Below are 21,353 nucleotides of genomic sequence, written 5' to 3'. Positions count from 1 at the left end.
GTAAGTACACTGTAGTTGTCTTCAGACACACCAGAAGAGGGCATCAGATCTCATTACAGATGGTTGTGGGCTACCATGTGGTTTCTGGGATTTGAACTCGGGACCTCTGAAGAGTAGTCAGTGCTCTTAACTGCTGAGCCATCTCTCCAGCCCTCTTGTGGCATTTCTTTGGGGAATGGGAAAGAACTGTTCAAAGGATACTGATGTAGCTGCTTCTCCCGTGTGAGACAAGGAGTATCCACTCCCACTTTTCCACAGCAGAAGGCTTGCTGGTCCACAGACCCATTTGTCCTTACTCTGCTCTACATGTGTTTTATTAAAGACACACATTCCAAGTCCACACCTACGGTTTCATCTCAAGACTACTTGACACAGCATGCTTGTGGGACTGCCAGTAGGCAAGCCAAACTCTTACAAATCCTTTCTCTGTGAAGCAAAGGAAAGTCTCCATCTGTAAGACACATACCCGTGTCTACCGCAGCCACAGTAAAAAAAAAAAAAATTGCAAACCAGACAAAACCCAAATAGCAAACAAGTCGACCTCAGAAGCTCCCCCTTAGTACAGTTCACACATTAGCCACATGAGCACTTCAGGGACTTAAGTGATAAACGTGTATCTGATTCTGGGTGTTAAGTTTCCTTTTCCATTATACTTTTACATATTTTGGTTAAAAAACACTTCTACCCTGTACTAACAATTTTGCAAGAACTCTATATAAGTCTTTATGCAAGAAGAAGCTACAGATCTAAGGGATTTTAATGAGAACACTTCTGAGCACTCTTAAGGTTGAACTGTCAATTTGACATTTTTTCTTCGTCTGAAGAGCTGCTTCAGCTGACAGGGGATGACCTCCTCTCCCTTTACCATACTGGCAGGCCTGAAGAGCTAGCAGCCAGACCCGTTAGCAGTAGCAGCAACAGTAGTCTAGAGGCCAGAGATCTGAGCCACTCCGGCACAACCCCACATATGAACAGAACACAGGATGAACTGGGCAACCCTATAGCTCTGTTAGGCTCCGAGGGGAATCTTTCCACTGTACATAATCAACTTAGCCCCTGAGGGGCCTTAACAGTTTTTAGGCCTCGATGCCAAGCAAGGTCGACGTGGTCAGATGTTCCTAATATATCCTTGGGACCAAAAGCTCTGGAGTTTGGCATGTGTGCATGTACATGATGAGCCTGCTTTGAGTGAGAGCTAGCCCCTCAAACTAATCATCTCCTTTTCACAGGTCCCAGAGAGTGGCGTGCTGTCCGTTTTAAACAAGTACGGAAGATCAAAGGCTGGTGAAGAGGAGTCTGCCTCCAAGGGCTCTGGCTTAAGACTTAATGGTAAGTTCCTATTGCTGAAGAAAACATTTCCATATCACACTGAACACTGAAAAGTCAAGTTGGAACCTAACTAGAGGCCTCACACCTACTGACAAGGTTCATGGTACTGGAAGATAGTCTGCATACTACCAGGGGAGAAAGACAATCATTAATCTAGCTCTAAACACTGCAATCTGCAACAGTGATCTGCCCACTGATATGCTGGAGCAATACTGGTACAAACACTGTAGGAATAAGCAACCATTGGATCAGGGAATTTGAGGCCCATTCCATGAGACAGAACTCATACTTGGCTATTGCTTAAGGTGGCCAAGAACTTATGACTGGACAGACCATGAGCCTAGGAGAAACCAAATACTTTTGTTCTCAAGAAGCATAGCAATAAAATGACCCCTAATGACATACTGCTGCACCCACAGATGATGGCCTTGCTCTGCCAGAGGAGCTTCCTCTTTCAGTGGATGGGAACTAATGCAGAGACTCACCACTGGACAATGTGTTGAGAGGAAGAGATTTTAGAACACCCAGTACTAACAAGAATGTCTTCATTGAGCTTCTCCCCTTAGGGCTTAGAGCTATGTAGAAAAGGAGGTAGGAAGATTTTAAGAGCCAGAGGAGATGAGGACCCTAAGGAAAGACTGTCTTCCAGACATATCAGGACTCAGGCATATATGTCCCCTAAGAGACTGTGGCAGCAAGAACAGGGTCTGTCCATGTTCAAGCTAGACGTGGCCCTATCTCTGAGAAGAGAAAGTGGACATAGGGTTCCACTTTTAACCAAGAAGTTATCTGCAACTGTCAGCTACTTCATAGGAAAAATTAGTTTTACACAATGGAGTCTAACTGTATACATTAACCACACTTGAGGGTAAGCCTTGATGCCAACAGTAGATGATCAACACAAAACTCAACAGCAGTTTTGTAAATTTTTTGTCTCATATTCTGTTTGCCTTCTTGGTCTTTTGAATGTACATTATGATTGTTCATTTTGTGTTTTTGTATGTGTGTGTTTTCTTTTTTTTTTTTTTTTTTTTTTTTTTTTTTAATTTTTGATTGCCTGTTAGAGGCAAGGGGAGAAACATGGAGTTTAGAGATAGGTAAGATTCAGGGCAGGGGAAAGCATGATCCGAATATATTAGATTAAAATAATTTTAAAGAGTAGGAATAGGTAGGCTTATAGTTAGAAAATTTTCATTTGGTACCATATAAAAACCCTGACAAAATGACTTTTTCTAAAAAGGACTAGTAACGGCTAGTTTTAGGTCAACCTGACATAACCTAGGGTCACTTTGGAAGAGGGAGCCTCAAGTGAAAAAAAGTCCCCAATCGATTGGCTTGTGGCAACCCTACCGTGCATTTTCTTAACTGGTAACTGATGTGAGAGGATACAGCTCACCATGGGCAGTGACACCCCCAGGCTGGTCGTTCAGGTGTTCAGGTAGGCTGAGAAAGCCATGACGGAACATTCTGTCATGCCCTCTGCTTCAGTTCCAGCCTTCAGGTTTCTGCCCTGACATCCTTCAACAATGGATTGTGATATGGAAGGTACATGCTAGATAAACCTTTTCCTCCCAAAGTTTCTTCCAGTCATGGTGTTTATCACAGCAATAGAAACTCTAAGACAGGGAGAGATAAATATAGATGCTGCTCAGGCTAACCTGCTTTTTCCTAATGCCAGCTTGGTTAGAGGCTGAGCCATGGGCTAGGGAGCTGGACAAAAACCCTGAGGAACTGACTTGACTGCTTCTGTCTTCCGAGCCGACCCAGAAAGAGCTTACATTCTGAGAAATGCCGAGAGGATAGACGGCCGGTCACCTCTATATTCACAGCTCCCGAGGGGATCTGAATCTGAACCGCATTCTACGAATCTACCCCATCTAGACAGACGAAGTCAATGAAGCTGTGGTTAGAGATGTTTCTATAAGAAATAAATTCTTAAAATGCCACAACTCACTATTCTTTAATTACGGTCAGAAATCTTTCTAGAAGAAATAAAATTATTTTTTGGTCTGGAAAGATGACTCAGAGGTTAAGAGTGCTGTTGATTTTTTTCAGAGGATGCATGTTCGATTCTCAGTACCCACATGGTGGTTCACAACCTTCTGCAACTCCAGTGCTAGATCTAACGCCCTCTCTGGCCTCCAAGTGCACTCCACACATGTGGTACAAAGATACATGCCGGCAAAACATCCATGCATAAAATAAACTTTGAATATATAATAATTTGAAAGCAACTCATTAGTTTTTATTTTCTAATCAAGTAATATTAATTGACTTTAAAAGGGAAAATGAAACACCTACTGGTTTTGCCTGTGTGGTCAATAAAATGCTAAATCTTTACCAAAGGGCTTTTTCTCTCCCTGAAGTGAGTATGAAGCATGTCCACTGATGTCAGTACCTAATAATTATCATGGCACGAAACGCGCCGGAGGGAAGTCTTAGCTCTCGGAGGATTAAAAGTCCACAGAGGGCGGACTCTCTACGCCACTCCTGCAGATGCTGTTCTATATCGACCCAGCACCTTTCAGGTCTCCTTATTTTGCACCAAATGCCTTCTGAGTACCTTTTACAAGGAAAGGGATCTAGAAAATAAAACACCGACACTTGTACTGCTTGCCAGAAATTAATTTTAAGTACAGCCTCTTAAGCATTCCCATAGAATCAATGTAGGCAAACATGTAAGAATTTGATGCCCATTCAGGGAAGGCAGAGCTTCTGTGAATTTTCTGCATTAGGCAGATTTAGTTCACAAGTGTTAGTTGACAAGGGAAAATATTGTGCCTCCTTTAGTTTTCAAGAAGAATTGTCATTATAGATAACCAGAGTAAGAAAGAAAAAATAGTAAGAAGAGAAAGGATGGTGGGTACTGCAGTTGGGGATGGTTGAGTCAAATAGGTCTGCTTGTTTGTTTCTCAGTCCAGTACAATGCCAACTGAGTTCTGAAATGCTTAGCACTCCCCCAGCCTGGAAGGCACAGATGAAACAATGCTTATTTTACTTGCAATGCACACCTCTCTCCTCAAAAGTATACTTTCTTGTCCCCCAGAGAAGGGTAGATTTTAATAATTCGAAGGAGAAAAACAGCAGGCATTCATCAGTGCAGAACACCATCCAGAGCCTTATTCATTTACCTTGTAATTACTTGAGATACGTTATCAGGAAGATATATTCCCCCAAACTACTATTCATATTCAGGAGTCAGGCTTCCCACAGTCTCCCCCCACCCCCATAATGGAGGCTACAGGCCTAAATGCTCCTGCCTCAGTCCTGTGAGAGAGTGGAGCCTCTGAGAACACCTTCTCTACCCCAACCCTGGGATATGCAATTAGATCATGAATTAATGTTCTGTGTGACCCGGGTTTGGCTATGAGAACAAGGCTCTGACCTGAAAAATCCCAAAAGAACAGGAGAAGTAACACTGAACATGAGACAGTCAGCAGAAAGTGGAAAAGAATAAGCCAGGGAGTCACCATGCATTCACTAGAACGGGTCCTTCCCTGACCTGGAATGGAGCTATGAATAGATAAGACAGTAAACCTAGATCTAGCCCATTCTTTCATCAGTGGATACAGCTTAACACAACTTGGACCCCTTGGCACACGTACCCAGCTTAACAATCCCAAGAATGTAGGGGCAGAAGCACCACACAGATGCAGCCCAATCAGTGTCTCTGGAAGTGACACATGTTCTAATAAAGTATTCTTTGCCCCCACGCCCATAGAAACAAAAGCCTGTCTTAACCAGGAAGAATAAAGGACGTCCACAAAAAGGGTTAGAATAAACTGTAAATAATCAATGCCTCCATCAGTGGGAAGAAGCTGCTTATCTGCACACAGAAACTTAATGGGTCTTTTTTTTGGATTAGAAACCCCCATCTGTCAATAAAGAGGCCAGTACCTCCCCACTACGTGGTTCTTAGCCCTGTCTCTCCCAAGAAGCCACTCCAAACTCAAGCATTTGGCTCTTAGGCACACTGGTCCAGACATTTTGTATTCAACGTAGGTTTTCCAGTGCCTGTCCTGTTTCTGCTCTGGTGCTATCCTCACAGGTCCAGAATGTGATCTAAAGGCAGCCAGGCACAGAGCCTCCCAGGCATGAGAACAATGCCATGCGAAGTCTTCGCCAGCAATGTTGAACACCCTGCTCTTGATCAGGACATCTCAGTATTCAGATTTCAGAGGCAGTCAGCATTTAGAGTCCTGCCTGAGACTATCCAAGGCTGAGGCCGGCCCTCTGAAAAGCTGCTGACACCATAAAGGCATCCGGTTTCCACTCGCTCAATGCCTCTTTTGCTATCAAGAACAGACTTCAGTGGCCCCTCTCTATGAGGGGTTGTGACCTCCTCTCAGATCAGTTCTGTGTACACAGCTCGCTGAGCTAGTAGAGCAGTCCACACGCATTCTGCTTTTACAATGTGAACGTAAAACATGAAACCAAAGCCTGGGAGAGCTAGTAACCCTTGAACATACTGGATTAAACTCTTGCTTACAGATTTAGAAGCGTCGCCGGGAAGGTATTTACAAACTCGGTTATTCCCAGGAAGCACACACAGTAAGGCTGCCTGTAGTGAAACTGTCTGGTTCTTTCAGATAGCCCCACTGAGCCATAGTGCCCCCCAAAACAGACACCTGATAGAGGGAGACTGGCTGTGCCAGATGGGTGGCCTCACTCCCTGAGCACTCCAGGTTTCTGTCCAGTTCTGTTTGTAAGTACTTTAAGAGCTTTTCAGAGGTGAACTTTTCAGTGGCTCTGTTTGCAGCAGAGACCACCTTGGGATCATATCGTTTACAAAGAAAACCAAACCAGCAACACAAGGCTGTGTCAGAGGCCATACACCTATTAACTGAGAGGTCGCTGTATGTCCAGATGCAGATGGCGGTGAGTAAGTAATCACAGGGGTTTTCTATATAGGCAGGAACCAGGACAGAAAAGGAAGCCTGCATCTCTAAATTGAAAAGGGGGAAGTCTTTCTACAGGGCCAAGACCATCCTTGAGAGCTGAAAATCAATGTTCGTATCTTCCCACAACCAGCAACAGGGACTTCACAGTTTACCAATCTAGATTTAGCTGAATTGGGAGCAGCTGACTCTATGTCAACATAGTATTTATCTGGTTTAGGATGTGCCCTCAAATATAGTATATATTCAAGTATAGTCAGTGAACATGCCATGGGGATGGTATACCAGTCATGGCACTCACAGTGGTTCTTTTTTGATGGTTCCAAGAACTCCACTGGACACCCAAAACCATGGTAGATCAGAACTCTAAAGTTTTTTTTTCCTTATGCCCATGATTAAGCCTAACTTATAAGACTTGGTAAGAAATTTTAACAATGGAGAATCACGCAAATGAACTGTAATATTATTGAATATCCGCAGACCAGGGTTGCATGAAGTCCCTGAACTCACAGGTCAAGGAACTGTGCATTTAGCTTTCTTCTGGCAATGTGGCTCCAGCACTGGAGCAGCTGGGCACTTACCGAGGACTCGCTGTCCCTAATGAGGAAGTCGCCCTCGACGCCCCGTTCATTGAGCGCACACTCAGCCTGGTGGCGTGTCACGTTGCCATAGTACCACTCCCGACCAGCAAATCGCCCGCTGGCTGAAGGCCCGGTGTAGCTGATCTGGGGAGTGTGCGTGGGGTGCAGTGCAGGCCCATCACTGAGAACAACCACATAGTTTTTGGGAACCAGGCCCACTTGGCCTCGGGCATTTTTGCATTTCCACCATTCAGGGTCATTCTCAGGCTTCTCAATCACCTCCATGGTCTCCCCTTTCTCGAAGCTAAGCTCCTCCTCCGTGACCGAGCTGAAGGGGTACAGAGTCTGCACCACGTGCAGCACCCGTGCACCTTGCCCATTACTCAGCGCAGTGCCTCGACGTAGGCTCAGGAAGCTGGGGGCCTCAGCTGCAGCTTCGTCGGCTTCCTCCAGCACATAGTTGGAGGGGAACCAGCCGATCTGCCCGTTGAAGCTGCCACGCCACCAGCCATCACTGCATTTCTCCATAACTGTGACACGGGAGCCCTTCACCAGGGACAGCTCATCCTCTCGTTCTGCTACGTAGGCGAACTTGACAAAGGCTGGGATGTTGAGGTCATAGATGCGATCAGCACCGCTGCCATTGGCTGGGTACTCTGCATCAGTGCTTGGCGTTGGGGACGCATCTCGTGCACTTGGCTTCCTGCGCGTCTTTCCGAGGCCTGTGAAGACATGGCAAAGGGTTCAGTTGGCATTGGACACGTGTTGTACACCATGCCCACTCCTATACTATCAGGGTATGGAAGTTTTTAGTGGGGGCAGGGTGGGGTAGGATGCACGGAGACTGGTTACAAACGACAGCGACTAGCTGGGAAAGAAAATGGTCCAGCTGTGTGGCACAGACATAAAGTTATTAAAAGCTGATACTTACCAAAAGTGGTCTGTTCCATTTTACCCATTAACAAGTGCCAGTAAGTCTATGACACAAAAGATAACAAGAACAGAGAAATGTAAATCCTTCTGGAAGGATGGCCAGCTTTAGTGATCTCCTGGGTCTCAGGACTGAAAAAAAAAGGCATAAAGGCACACACAAAAAAAGGTGCCTGCACTTTTGCACTGGGTAAGAAGTTGGACTAAATGAATTTAAAGACCTGTGGCAATTCTGCAATGGGCCAGAACTAGGCCAGAAGAGCTTGTATCCTATCCTTCCTCCCCTTACCTCCCTCCTGAACAGTTTGCCCCAAGACCCCTTCTCTCTTCCCCTCTGATTTCGCTGCCATATTGCCTGGCTGCGAGCTGGCCCTTCTGGCTTCCCTCTCCATCTGCGATCCCTTTGCTCACAAAACACTCAACTTTTTTTTTTTCTACAACAGACTGATGAATTAGTAAAAGATGTGCTGACATACTAAATCCAGGCAGAAGAACTTTAAAGAGTTTTTTTTTTCTTTTTCTTCCATTATTTTATTTATTTATTAACTTTAGATCCCAATCACAGCCCTCACCCCTCCTCCCAGTCCTCCCACAGTCTCTTCCCTCTCCCCTTCACCTCTGAGAAGGCGGAGCTCCACACCCTGCCCCATACTAACCCATCCTGGCACCTCAAGTTACTGTAGGAGCAGGCACATCCTCTCCCATTGAGGCCAGACAAGGTAGCCCAATTAGGGGAATGGGATCCACAGGTAGGCAACAGAGTCAGAGACAGTTCCCACTCCAGTTGTTGGAAGACTCAAATGAAGACCAAGCTGCACATCTGCTACTTATGTGGGGGTGGGGGGAAGTCCTAGGTCCTAGGCTACAGGACATGGCCAATTCAAGCTCCAAATGCCCCACTGCTAGGACTCTCAGCTACAGTCATGTTCAAAGACTCCCTGGAGCCTCCCTAACACCAGGTATCTGACTAGATGGCTCAGTTGTTAAAGGCTAGGCTCACAACCAAAAATATAAGGCTGAAGATTGTGATGGAAAATCTTTATGATTTTTCTCCTAGAATTTGACATATTTTATCAAAAGATTTTCTTTCTTTCTTTCTTTTTTTTTTTTTTTTTTTTTTTTTTTTTTTTTTTTTTTTTTGGTTTTTCAAGACAGGGTTTCTCTGTATATCCCTGGCTGTCCTGGAACTCACTCTGTAAACCAGGCTGGCCTCGAACTCAGAAATCCAACTGCCTCTGCTTCCCAAGTGCTGGGATTAAAGGCATGTGCCACCACTGCCCGGCTCTCGAAAGATTTTCTTAAGAGGCAAGCCTTCACATCCATTTCTCAAGGACCCAAGTTATTTATTTACTGGCCATAAACAGCAAGTTCATATAAACATGGCAGACCAGAAATCCTATTAACCAGAGGGTCTGCTCACTCCATCTATACCACATATAGGGACACATACTTTCCAGTGCTGTCTTCAGAGTCCTTATCCTTATAACTAGGGTCCCAACAACCAACTCCTGATGCAGGCACGGACAGTGAGATCTTTTCTGTTGTCTTCAGCAAATCCCACCCAGAACAAGCATGCCTAGTATGTGCCATCTTGTGCCAGTCCAGACAGTGCACACTGGAGTATCTGTACCAATCTGCATGAGACTTCAACAACACATTCCTCTTTCCAAATCTCATGTTAATCATAAAATCATCCCTTACAAAACTGACCTGGGGTGTGAGATTTTTTAGTTGTGTGTATTGCTGCAGCTTGCTTTGCATAAGTCATATGAATGAGAATATCTAGCATTAGCCCATTAGAAACTTTCTAACTGCTATCAAACTATGTGTTGGGGCAGGTAAGTATCACACTGTGCAAAGTAATGGCTTCATCTACAGATTGTTCAATTATGCTTAAACTGTAACACTTTGGTACTGCAGTTAAAAACAAAACAAAACAAAACAAAACAAACAAAAAAGAACAAAGAAGGAACAGAAAATCCCAGTGAAGGGCTGGTGAGAGGGCTCAGCAGGTAAGAGCACCAACTGCTCTTCCAAAGGTCCTGAGTTCAAATCCCAACAACCACATGGTGATTCACAAACCACCCGTAACGAGACCTGACACCCTCTTCTGGTGCTTCTGCAGACAGCTACCGTGCACTTATTTATATTAATAAAATAGAGTCCTAGCAGTGGGGCATTTGGAGCTTGAATTGGCCATGTCCTGTAGCCTAGAATCTAGGACCTCCCTCCACCCCCACATAAGTAGCAGATGTGCAGCTTGGTCTTCATTTGAGTCTGCCAACAACTGGAGTGGGAACTGTCTCTGACTCTGTTGCCTACCTGTGGATCCCATTCCCCTAATTGGGCCAGAGCAAGCAGGGACTGAGCAAGAAGGGTCGACTGGAGTGAGCGGGGCTGACCGGAGCAAGCAGAGGTCCTAAAAGTCAATTCCCAACAACCAGATGAAGGCTCACAACTATCTGTACAGCTACAGTGTATACTCAATATACATAAAATAAAATAAATTTTAAGAAAAAAAAAGGAAAATCCCAGTGAAGAATCCCTAGAAAGGTGGCTCAGTGGTTAAGAGCACTGACTGCTCTTCCAGAGGTCCTGAGTTCAACTCCCAGCAACCACATAGTGGCTCACAACCATCTGTAATGAGATCTGATGCCCTCTTCTGGGGTGTCTGAAGACAGCTACAGTGTACTCATATAAATAAAAAATAAATATATTTAAAAAAAAAATCCCTACACAAAACACTTGCAAGATACCGTTTTCTAGTCCCAAAAGCAAGATTTTAGCACCTGCACTGAAGATCTATATTCAGAGAAAAGTTTCAATCTTCTGAAATCTATTGCCATAGATTATGGTACTGGGCTTAGGTAGTAAACATTTATATACTACTTCCAAGGCCCTGTGTTTACTTCTTCCAACAGAAAAATAAAGCTGTGCATTTACAATTAAGAACCCTGAGGTTCACCAGAAGAGTAACCTGACACTACACAATACCACAGACATAAATTCATCTCTTGAAGTTTAGAATCACAGAGCCAGCAGACTAGGTGAGGTCCCATCTCCTGTTTCGCATGCCTATGTCCCCACCAGGTAGGAAAGGGAAACAGGTTTCCCTAACCCTTCATTTTGTACCTCCCAAGACCAGGTGTAGATAGGGTGAGGTTTCAATGCATCAACTGAGGCAGACCACAAAGGCTCAGCGCACAGCATCATATGAGGCCAGCTCCTGTAGTAGGCAGTAAGCCCCGAGTCCTGTGGTGTTCTGCCAAAGAGACTGGAGCCAAGCACCTATGTACCTGGTATTTCCTCCCCACAGCACCGGAGCAGCTACAATGCTGTTTCCTCTCCACAGAGCCCTAAGCAAAAGAGCAACCAACACTATGCAGTTGACACAGGTTTCTGAACCTCAGAGGATCTGACTGGACCAGTTGAGTTGTCCCACACCAAGCAGCTACCATCTCCAAGCACACAGCTGCCCAAGGTGGGTACACTTTGCCAGCTATAGAAGGTGACCAAGCTGCTGATGAAGCCACATCTGTGGAGACTTGAGAAAAGACCAGTCACAAGTTGTACTGTAATAACATACACTCTGTGGGATGGTTATTTTTTGTTCTGTGAACAGATAGATGGCACTGATTGTAAGAGCTAACAGCTGAGCTGGATCTGCAGGCGGACTAGGCTTTTCCATTTTCATGACGATTTTTTGGCACCAGGTGTTAGCTCTCTGGTCCTGAGCTGCATTTTTATTGATGATAACAGGCACATTTTAACTTTCCTGAATAAAATTAAATAAAGACTGAGTTCTAATAAAAGTTTGAATATGTCATACATTATTAATGTTCATCATTTTAAAGTCAAAATCTTTTATGCACCCCTCTTCTCCAAAGATGAACACTGTTATAACAAACACCTCTGAGACACGCTCTCACTGTCATCTTCCAGCTGGAGCCCTGCGATTTAAGAGAAAACGTCAAACGAATTTGACAGTTCAGAAATATATTCAGGCTAACTCATTCAGATGGAGTGTGCTTGAATTTTGGGAACTCTGGGGCAAATCACTTAATTTTGCCACTAATCATATCTGTAACATAAGTGATATTTAGCCAAAAAAAAGTCTTTATTAAGCTGTTGGATTAGAGGGTATAAATGTGTAGGGATTTCTGCCATTAGAGTTAGCTATTATTAATGTCAACTTAAAAATTATGAAAGGCCTTTATTATTAAAGGCTATGAGATCTGACCAAGGAAGGTAGAAAGTAACCACAGATAATTCTCCGTGAGAGGAAGTTAATATTAGGCTTATCATATCAGTGTTAATATTTGGCTTTTGAGTGACTTCACATAACCATGTGCTGACTTGATTTGCATCTAGTTTTGTGGTAATGCTGGTAAGATCAACTCAGTTACTTCAGAATAAAGTTTAAAATAATTTAACAAAACTTAACAGATTAATTGAAAAGACAAACCCCAAATTTGCTATGTGTTCTGGCTAGTGTTTTGTCAACTCAATACAAGTTAATTTGGGGAGAACCTCAACTGAAAGCAATATCCTCGGCAGATAGGCCTGTGGGCAAGCGTGTGGGGCATTGTCTTGATTAATACTATGGGTAGGCCTAGCTCACTGGGGATGATGCCACGCCTGGGAAGAAAGTCAGGAAGCTGTGGTCCTCTAGAGCAGAGGCTCTCAACCACGTCCCCTTTGGAGTTGAACAACCTTTTCATGGGGATTGTCTTAAGACCATCAAAAAACACAGGTATTTAAGTTATGAATTACATCTATGACAAAACTGTAAGGATATTTGGACAGGCTGACCATGTAAGATAACACTGCCTCCAAGTTTTAACCTGGTCAGCACTTCTGAAATCCTTTCATATTTAAGGCTTTTCCACCTGGGTTATTAGGGCTCATTCTACCTGCCCTGCTGAGTCAGGACATATGGTATCCAGGCTCTCCAGGGATCATGAGGGAAGGCCATAGGCAGCAGATGCCGGTAGCATTCGGCACTTAATGAAGGGTGGAGGTGAGCAAAATAATTCCCAAAGAGACAGAGTCCTCACAGCACGAACCACACCCCCAGAATCCTACATACATTCTTATGATAGAAGCTGACTTTAGCATTTTTCTCTTTTTAATCCTCGGTTTCAGCTGATTTTGTCACATCAATCTAGAGTCCGGAGAAAATAAAACAGCCTCCCCTCATCTTCGCTCCCTGCCCCCACCTTCTTTAAACTACCAAACCACTGGTGTCTGTCAAGGGGCTATCTGTGGACAAGCACTTAAGAGTTGGAGCCTCCTGAGTTGGGTGTGGGAGAGAGACAGGAGGCGGCAAACAGATGGTCCGTGAACCATGCTCATGGGCTCCATGAACCACCCAGGTGGTGCACATTGTTTTCTGAGCATACAATGTCTTCGGTTTCACTGTCCAGAGTTCTTGTGAGCAATCAATGACAGATAGTAGCTACAGCCAGGAGGCTTTTCCTCACCAAACAGCCTGCTTTCTGCAAGCTATCTAATTTGGTGGAGAGTAGTCAAACTGCATTGTATTATGGCCAATATCTTAGAAAGTATCAAAGAAAGCCCAATCGTGACTTAGGGAATAGGACACAGAATTGAAAACAAACCAATTTTAGACAAAGTCAAGTTTAAATCAAAATGGACCCAGGCACAATTGTGGTCAGTTGCTTTGGTCCTACAGACAACCGACTATGCCAGTAACGCTTTTCAGATGTTTACAGGAGAGTAGAAGTGGGATCTGAAAGGCCAGTGATTTTTTTTTTTTTTTAAATGGAAACCAGACTACCTCTGCATAATCACCAAAGGTGGGTAGAAGACAAGGTATTGCCCAGTGTAGTATCCTGACACATATCTACTCACTACTCCATCAGTGTGGGCTTAAGAGAGTGACATGGGGACAGAGTCATGTCTTCCAACATCTGTTCACCCCTGCATGATCTCCTGTGGTTCTTAGGCTGTAGGAGATTTCAGGGACATTCTACCCAGACTATATATAGTTCCTCTCAATAACCAGCAAAGCACTGAGCTAGGGTCAGCCATGACTACAAGGTAAACTTCTATAAACAGCACCTTTCTCCTGTCTTTTCATGAAAGATTTCTGCTTATTTGCTCTTCAGAGCTCAGCCTGAAGCCAAGCAGGAAGAATGTCTCTCTGGCACTCAGGACATCACCAGTGCAGAAGAGTCATTTGTGAAGACTCAAAGGACAGATGCCAACAACAACTTTTGCCACTAATTATATCTGTATCCTAAATTGAATTTAACCAAAATTTTTATTTATGCTAACATGTTGTTTATACTGTTATGACCAGAGGCTACTAATGTGTGAGCATTTCCTCCATTAAGAGTTAAGACCCACTATTAAAGTCAACTAAAAATTCCGAGAAGCTTTTAATACTAAATGTCACCATGGTGACAAGAACCATAAAAGGGAAAGGTCCCTGTGAGTGTGTAGCTTCTAAGCCTGCAGGAAGCAGAGGGGCCGCCCACCAAGATAAGGACCGGGAGTGTCCTTGGTAGGAACTCTAGGCTATCAGAAGTCATGAGCAGATGGGCTTTGAGATGCTCCAAAATGTGGAAGTCTGGGTTCACTACAGAAAGCAGGAGCAGGGGAGAGTGTGTGTGTGTGTGCGCGCGCGCATGAGCACAAGGTTCCAGAGGCCATTAGAAACTACTGAGAGGTAAAGAAGGCAAGGGAAAGGCAGAGTTCTCTTTGAGAAGAACTGGCAGAACAGCATGGAGGCAAAGCAAAAGGCTTGACAACTGGACATTCCAACCTCAGTGTTATGCTGGTAGGGAATCCTCTTTACCTGACACCGGGGAACCATCATTAGGAACGTAAAGGAATTCTGAACTCTAAACTACTTTAGAGGCAAGGCACTAAAAGCAACACTTTCCCTGCTCCTTCATGGATATCAAGCATCGCATTTCACCCCAAGATTCCAGTCACCATCATCTATGCTCTATAGAGGGGAGAGTATGATCCTCTGACAGCTAGAATGTGTAAACCCAAGGAGACTGAGAGTGGGGCAGGAAACTCAGGCAGAGACTTCCTCCACATTAACTCCAGCTTTGAAAAACGAAAATCAATGTCTTCTCCAATGCTGTGCTGATCCCCCAAATTCTACATGTATGTATGGAGCACGTACATGGGCAATGACAATGTCCAAGGAATAAACACAATGTGGGCTTTTTGCTTTACAGAGGCGAGGGCTTCCCCTCAAATCTGCTGAACTCCTAGACTTGTCAAGAGCATTAACACAGCAATGGAGCAGCCTGTGAGGAAGCCATCTTGTATGGACTTCTTCCCTGCAGGTCTTTAGGGCCACTTACCCATCATATACACACTTAATTAATGAACTCTGCTGTTCTATCTCACCATGACCATTGCATACATGTCAGCCCTTCCAAACCAGTGCTGGTGACTGCTCTTAGCCTTGTCCTGCAGCTCTTTTTTCCTTCCTGCCCTTTGAGAAAGCTCAAAATCTTACTGTGTGCCTTTGAGGGTGGGAAGGTACAGCCAACAATGGGTTGCACTAATTTTTGACTCAGCCCCTCTTTCTTCTGGAACTAATGGGGATTTCTTTCTAGGAGTGTGTGCCTTATAAAGAAGAACTCTACTGAGTGCCACATAAAACTCCCAAGTTCAGAGCTGAATGCTAAGGATAGGAAGAAAGGGGTATATTTGTGAGGGGGATGAGAGCTGTTAGTACTTCTCTGTGCCCAGGCAATCCTCCTTCCACTGGGCAGCTGCACCAAGAGCCAGTTCAAGGATAGATGTGTTAGGGAATTGGCCCTCCCTATAATCACACAGTTCCTGATGTACAGGGTTCTGAACTTGAATGTCCACTACCAGCACATATGAAAGCTCTATTCTTTTCTTAGCAGGCTGGTAAGTAATGTGACTAAACATTTAAGCTTGGGGGAAAAATGATTTAGAGAGATTTTTTTCTTTAAAAAAAAAAAAAAAACAAATAAAAATCAAACAGTAACACAGATGCCAATGAAAGTACCTTAATTTCTCATTACAATTCTTGATGAAAATACATATTCAGTATCTCTCAACACATATACCCAATCCAAGAGCATGAATATTTTGAGTATATAAAATATGCATAAAAATGTGGCACAGATTACACGTGACATTCTCCATTATGACTAAAGGTGCCAAGCCACCAGTAAAAGTTAAACATACACCTTAGCTTTCTAACATTGTACACAGTCAACAAAAATTAAACATTATAAATTAAAATAAGTAAATGGTCATGGGGAAGACACAGGTGAACGTCATTCCTGCAGGACTGGCTCAGTCACACTTGGGATTCGGCTCTCATGCTGCCTAGCTCTTGGCCTTGGGAGTTCCACAGAACCTCTTTTGTTCTTTCTGTCATTATCTACAGCAGATATAGATGGTGAGGAGTGCAGGGCCAGATGGGTAAAGTAGCTGGGCAAAGCCCTGGGTATAGTAAGTGACTGGCACATAGCAAGAACCCAAGTGGCAGTTGCCAAGGGGCTTGCTGTAAACAAGGGTTTTGGTTAGTTAATGCTAGAGTTAGAGTCACAGGTGAATCAGCTGGAAAAAGATAGAGGCAAGACTTCTCAACTGAGCTGCATAGATTTGTCTCCTACGACCACACTTGGTGAAGATGTCCCTTTCTTCCTGCCCTCAGGGTCAGCAGTAGCTTAGGTATCAGTATTCAGGAATACTAAGAGGCTGCTCAGCCTAAGAAGGTTTTGGTGTTGGGAGGACAAAGGCTCCGTTTCCAAGGCAAGGGTAGCTGGATGGACTACTTGCAATTCTGGGTGAAGCACACAGAGGTGATCAATGCCTGGTTCTCTAGAGCCCTGGGCTCTTGCCTCTAAGCCTTCATCCATTGATGGTCTACAGTACCAACTGTGCAGAGCTGGAACACAGGGACTTTCCTCCTGGCTTTGTCTAAGCTTCAACTTTCACAGCAAAGTAAACAAAAAAGGCAAAAATTGAGCAAATTTCCTGCAAACAGCCATTACTCATGCCTGAGTCCTTGAAGAAACACAGCTGGTATGGCCTCAAATTTTCTAAAAACTGCCCTGCAAAGTGGATTCCAAAGCTGGGAAACACCACCACCACCACCACCACCACCACCACCTTCTCCTCTTCCTCCACCTCCACCACCACCACCACCACCTCCTCCTCCTCTTCCACCTCCATCACCATCACCATCACCATCACCATCACCACCACCACCACCTGAGTGCATTTGGAGAACCTGTGAATTCTGAAACAGCAGAGGAGCAACAGCAGCCTGAAGGGACAAACTTCTAGGCCAGTGGTTCTCAACCTTCCTAATGCTGTGATCCTTTAGCTCTTCATGTTGTGGTAACCCCCATCATAAAATTATTTTCTTTGCTACTGTTGTGAGTCATAATGTAAATATCTGACATGCAGGATGGTCTCAGGTGAACCCCGTGAAAAAGGTTGTTTGATTTCCTGCTCCCCAAGGGGTCATAGCCCACAGGCTGAGAATCATTTCTCTAGGCAAAAGGTGACACATGTGAGTACCTTGGTAGAATAGTGCCTAGCATCATCTATACTGTACTCAATGGCTGAGGCCATTAAGTAGACTCTGCCTCTCTGTGTATTAAGCAGGAGCCTCTGGATGCCCATTTACCCTCTCCATTGTACCAACAGTGAACACAAGGCCAGGGCCAGAGGAAAGTAAGAACCAGTAGGAACTCTGGGCAGTACAGGGCGTTCAGCAGTCATTCAGTACAGCCGCATGGTGCCAGTCAGCCCCTGAGGTAAACATCAGTAGAGAAAGGGACCATTTCAGACACATGGATAGGAGGTAACAAAAATGCGGGCCATATGGGGAAACACAATCAGAAACATGGCAAGACGGATTTACTTATTCCTAGGCATTTTTAGTTCATGTCCCTCTGTTCCATGGCTTGAATTAATTCTTTAGCTCAGAGGGGGAGTTCTTTAGAAAGTTGCCACATGGTAAGATGTAAGAAGCAATCAGCGTGTCAGTTATCCAGAAAGACAGTTCGTCTTAGGATCCCCAGGGCCAAGTTCCAGGATCTGCCAGGGTCACCATGTCTGCTCCCATCCTTATATAATAGAGCAGAGTATATGCATAAACACATCCTCCCATATAGTACAGTCAGGAACTATCCATTATAATGCAAGTGCTATATAAATATATACTATGTTGTGTGTGTGGGTGTGTATGTGTGTGTGTATATATATATATATATATATATACACACACACACACACACATATATATATACTATATTGTATGGAATAAAGACCTATACATACTCATATAAACACAATAATATTCCTGATTATTTTCAACTTGCTCCTTTTTGGTAGACTCTTGAGTGTGAAACCTATAAACAGAGACAGGGACTCACAGTAATGAATCTGACCTTCTCTCCTTCAGGAAGACACAAGGGGTTATGATAGCCTAGTGGGCAGAGCAACATGGATTCCATACTCCACACCTGCTTCTCCAGGTTTGCTTAGGTACACCCCTCCCACATCTCACGGTCTTTCCTAGATTTTTGTCTTATTAGTTAAAAAAAAAAAAAATCTGTCTCTATTTCTTAATTATCCTCCCACTAACCTGTTATAAGTTGTTTTACATTTTTGGTTCTAAATACTTGGAAATGCATGAGATACAAAAACAAATATGAGTTTTATGAATTATTCTGAGTGTCTGGCAGCACAACACTATAGAAGTTTCCATAGTATTCCAGCAGAATCCATGTGACAGCCTGTTTCTACTGTGAACAATCTGGTGAGACAGAGTTGTAATGGATTCTAAGTAACTATGCTTTACGTTCAACTCAGACGTGCACAATGGTAGATAGTAATTACACCAGAGAGCGGGTGAAGTCATGACAGACTTCTAGAAGTCTGGACACCTGAGACAGAATTGAGATCCTGCTTCTTTAACGTTACAAGTTTTCCAGGGATGTGTTGGGCTTTGTCCTGATCTTTAATGAAGTAGTTCCACAGAGTGGCCTGGCTAGGACGCATGTTCTAAGGTGGAATGGCAAGCAGCACTGGGTCAGTACAGAAAAGCCCAGGACTTCTACAACAAACGCACTGCCACAAATCAATTATCTCCCTTAACAGGATAAAAACTCCAAGCATTCCAAAAGAACCTAGAAGTACAGGGACTGTCAAGAAGCTGAAATGCCCTGGCAAATGTCAGGCACCCTGCAGACAAAGTCCACATGCTTTGCACTAACTCCATCGAGAGCAGCAAGAAGCCATCCAAACAACTTAACTGAAATGCATACAAACACCAAGAGATTAGAAATAAACACTAACTGGCTCTTTCAGAGCCAAGAGACACCAGGGGATGTACCGTCTTCTTCCAAGTTTTTCCACATGTCCCAATTTCCTTAAAGGTATGTCTGTTTTTAAGACTGGAGACAACTAATAGTTTTATGAAATACATTCATTTCAGGGATTTTTTTTTACATTTTTTATTAAATATAATTATATCACCCCTCTCGTTCCCTTTCCTGTCTTAACCCCTTTCAAGCTCTTACCATTTCAAATTGATAGACTTTTTTTCTTTGTTTTACACACACACACACACACACACACATCATGGACAAATACATAAATACAACTTGCTGAGTCCATTTTCATTGTGTGTGTGTGTGTGTGTGTGTGTGTGTGTGTGTGTGTGTGTGTGCGCGCGCGCGCGCACGCGCGTGCATTCAGATCTAACTGCTCTTTACTGGGGACCATCACAGAAGTGACAAACACAATGTAAAGGCAGGACAGCTCCTGTATCTATGGCTCAGGTAACACCACAGAAGAGGGTCGGAACGTTGTAAGAGACAGGATATCAGGTCTGCTGTGAGACTACCCATCTTAGAAATGGCTGCATTAACAAGCCCTGAACAATGGCAATATCACAAACACACAAACTCAGAGGGGATTGCAATTCTGCCGCTTACCCATTCACAGAAACCCACATCAATGCTGAGAACTGTGGAGGCCAAGGATGGCTGGAATAGTGTGCATGCTCACCAACACAAGACCCACAACGCCAGGATACAGAGTGACTTATGAGTGCTCCTGGGAACACAGCTTATGAATCATTTGAATGAATGCCTCTTACTTCCCCTCTTGACATTACAGAACTGTGCAGTAATTAATAAATGAATACTTTGGGCCAGAGCCGATATCTGCTGAAGCAGCTGCTTGCTAACACGTGAGGGCTAACACGGTTAAGGGTAGCAAATGAAAACAGCATGGTGGGTGCAGCCAGAAAGCAAGCAAGTCACCAATATGAACAGTCGCAGGAGTCCACTGGGCAGCTCGCTCCTTTCTCCCTGGGTTCCCCTAAGAGACTGAAGACTGGCAGAGAGTGAGGTCAGGCTTCAGAGGTCTGAATTTCAACCTCGTGACTTACTGTGTGTTCCTCAGTACAACAGGAACTTCCAAGACTCAATATTTTTTTGAAAAATGATATACTCACTTCTCTCTTATGGGTGAGGCAAAGATTAAATAAGTGAAGGCCTTGCTGATCATTAAAACCCATGTGAAATCAGCTGGGGACCTGGGTTGTCTGTTGGGTGAGCTTTCTGCTGGGCTTCAGAGGGACTGCACACGACGCCCAACTGTAGGAGTCCACACCTGTGTGTCAGCTCCTGCATGCTACTGTAAAGTCCTTTAGCCCCTTTCTGCCAGGGACTGAGCTGTGACAGCTTTTAACTAACAGGATGTGGTATTTTGTTAACCCTCCCTGGCATTGATGTTAACTATTCAGTCAGCTGCAATCAAAGACAGGGGAGCAGCTGCCCCTTAAGCACTCACAAAGCTCAGGAGTTCTGGGTTCAGCAGGCCAAAGCCACACCCAGAAAGGACAAAAGCATACACTGAAGAGGACTGCATACTGAAGGTCAGTCACCAAAACCAGCAAATGAAGGCACATACTATCCACCTCAGAAATACCAGGTTTCTGCTGTAGTCACCAAATAAAAATGATTTAAAGGACTCTAAAACCTGAAATTCAGAGAAACAAAGCAACTATGTTCCACGACTTAGTCTCCAGAACTATGTTTAACAGCAGATTCTGGGTACAAGCACTTGTGTCCATGTGGAGGCCAGAGGAGGGCTTCAGGCATCTTGCTTGACCATTTTCTGCCTTGTTCTCTTCAGACAGGGTCTCTCACTTAACCTGGAGCTGGGTTAGTGGCCTACAAGCTCCAGCTCCACCCCCCCACCCCCCCAGTGTTAGGGGTACACATATTCATACAAGCACATTTGGCATAGGCTTGGGGATTCAAACTCAGGTCCTAAATGCAAGTATTCTTACCAAGTAGGCCATTTCCCCTTCTCTCCATTGAAACGGAGCCTCAATGTAGCTCAAGCTGGTTTCAAACTCAGCTGTGTTTCCAAGGCAGGCCTTGAACTTCTGATCTTCCTGCCACCGACTCCCAAGTACCAGGATTACAGGTATGTGTCACCACACCCAGCTAATACATTTTCTATTCCTTACAAAGCAACCAGTCTGAGGTACTTTATTCTAGCAACAACAAAAATGTCAACTGTGGGCTCCCCATACTTAACAGTCATGCAGGAGTGT

General features: G+C 44.3%; 1 protein-coding gene across 2 annotated transcripts in view; it reads right to left on the bottom strand.

The window, feature by feature from the left end:
• Window positions 1–21,353, bottom strand: part of Nck2 (NCK adaptor protein 2) — a 137,453-nt gene that overhangs the window by 8,621 nt on the left and 107,479 nt on the right. For both annotated transcript variants that reach the window (XM_031367361.1, XM_031367360.1), the window contains exon 4: window positions 6,809–7,530. In XM_031367361.1, coding sequence (XP_031223221.1) covers window positions 6,809–7,530 — 722 coding nt within the window. The remainder of the gene's footprint in view (window positions 1–6,808; window positions 7,531–21,353) is intronic.

The sequence above is a fragment of the Mastomys coucha genome, unplaced genomic scaffold (genome assembly GCF_008632895.1).
Source record: "Mastomys coucha isolate ucsf_1 unplaced genomic scaffold, UCSF_Mcou_1 pScaffold14, whole genome shotgun sequence".
Lineage (NCBI taxonomy): Eukaryota > Metazoa > Chordata > Mammalia > Rodentia > Muridae > Mastomys > Mastomys coucha.
Note: the sequence above shows the minus strand (reverse complement) of the source record. Positions and strands in the feature narration are given on the sequence as shown.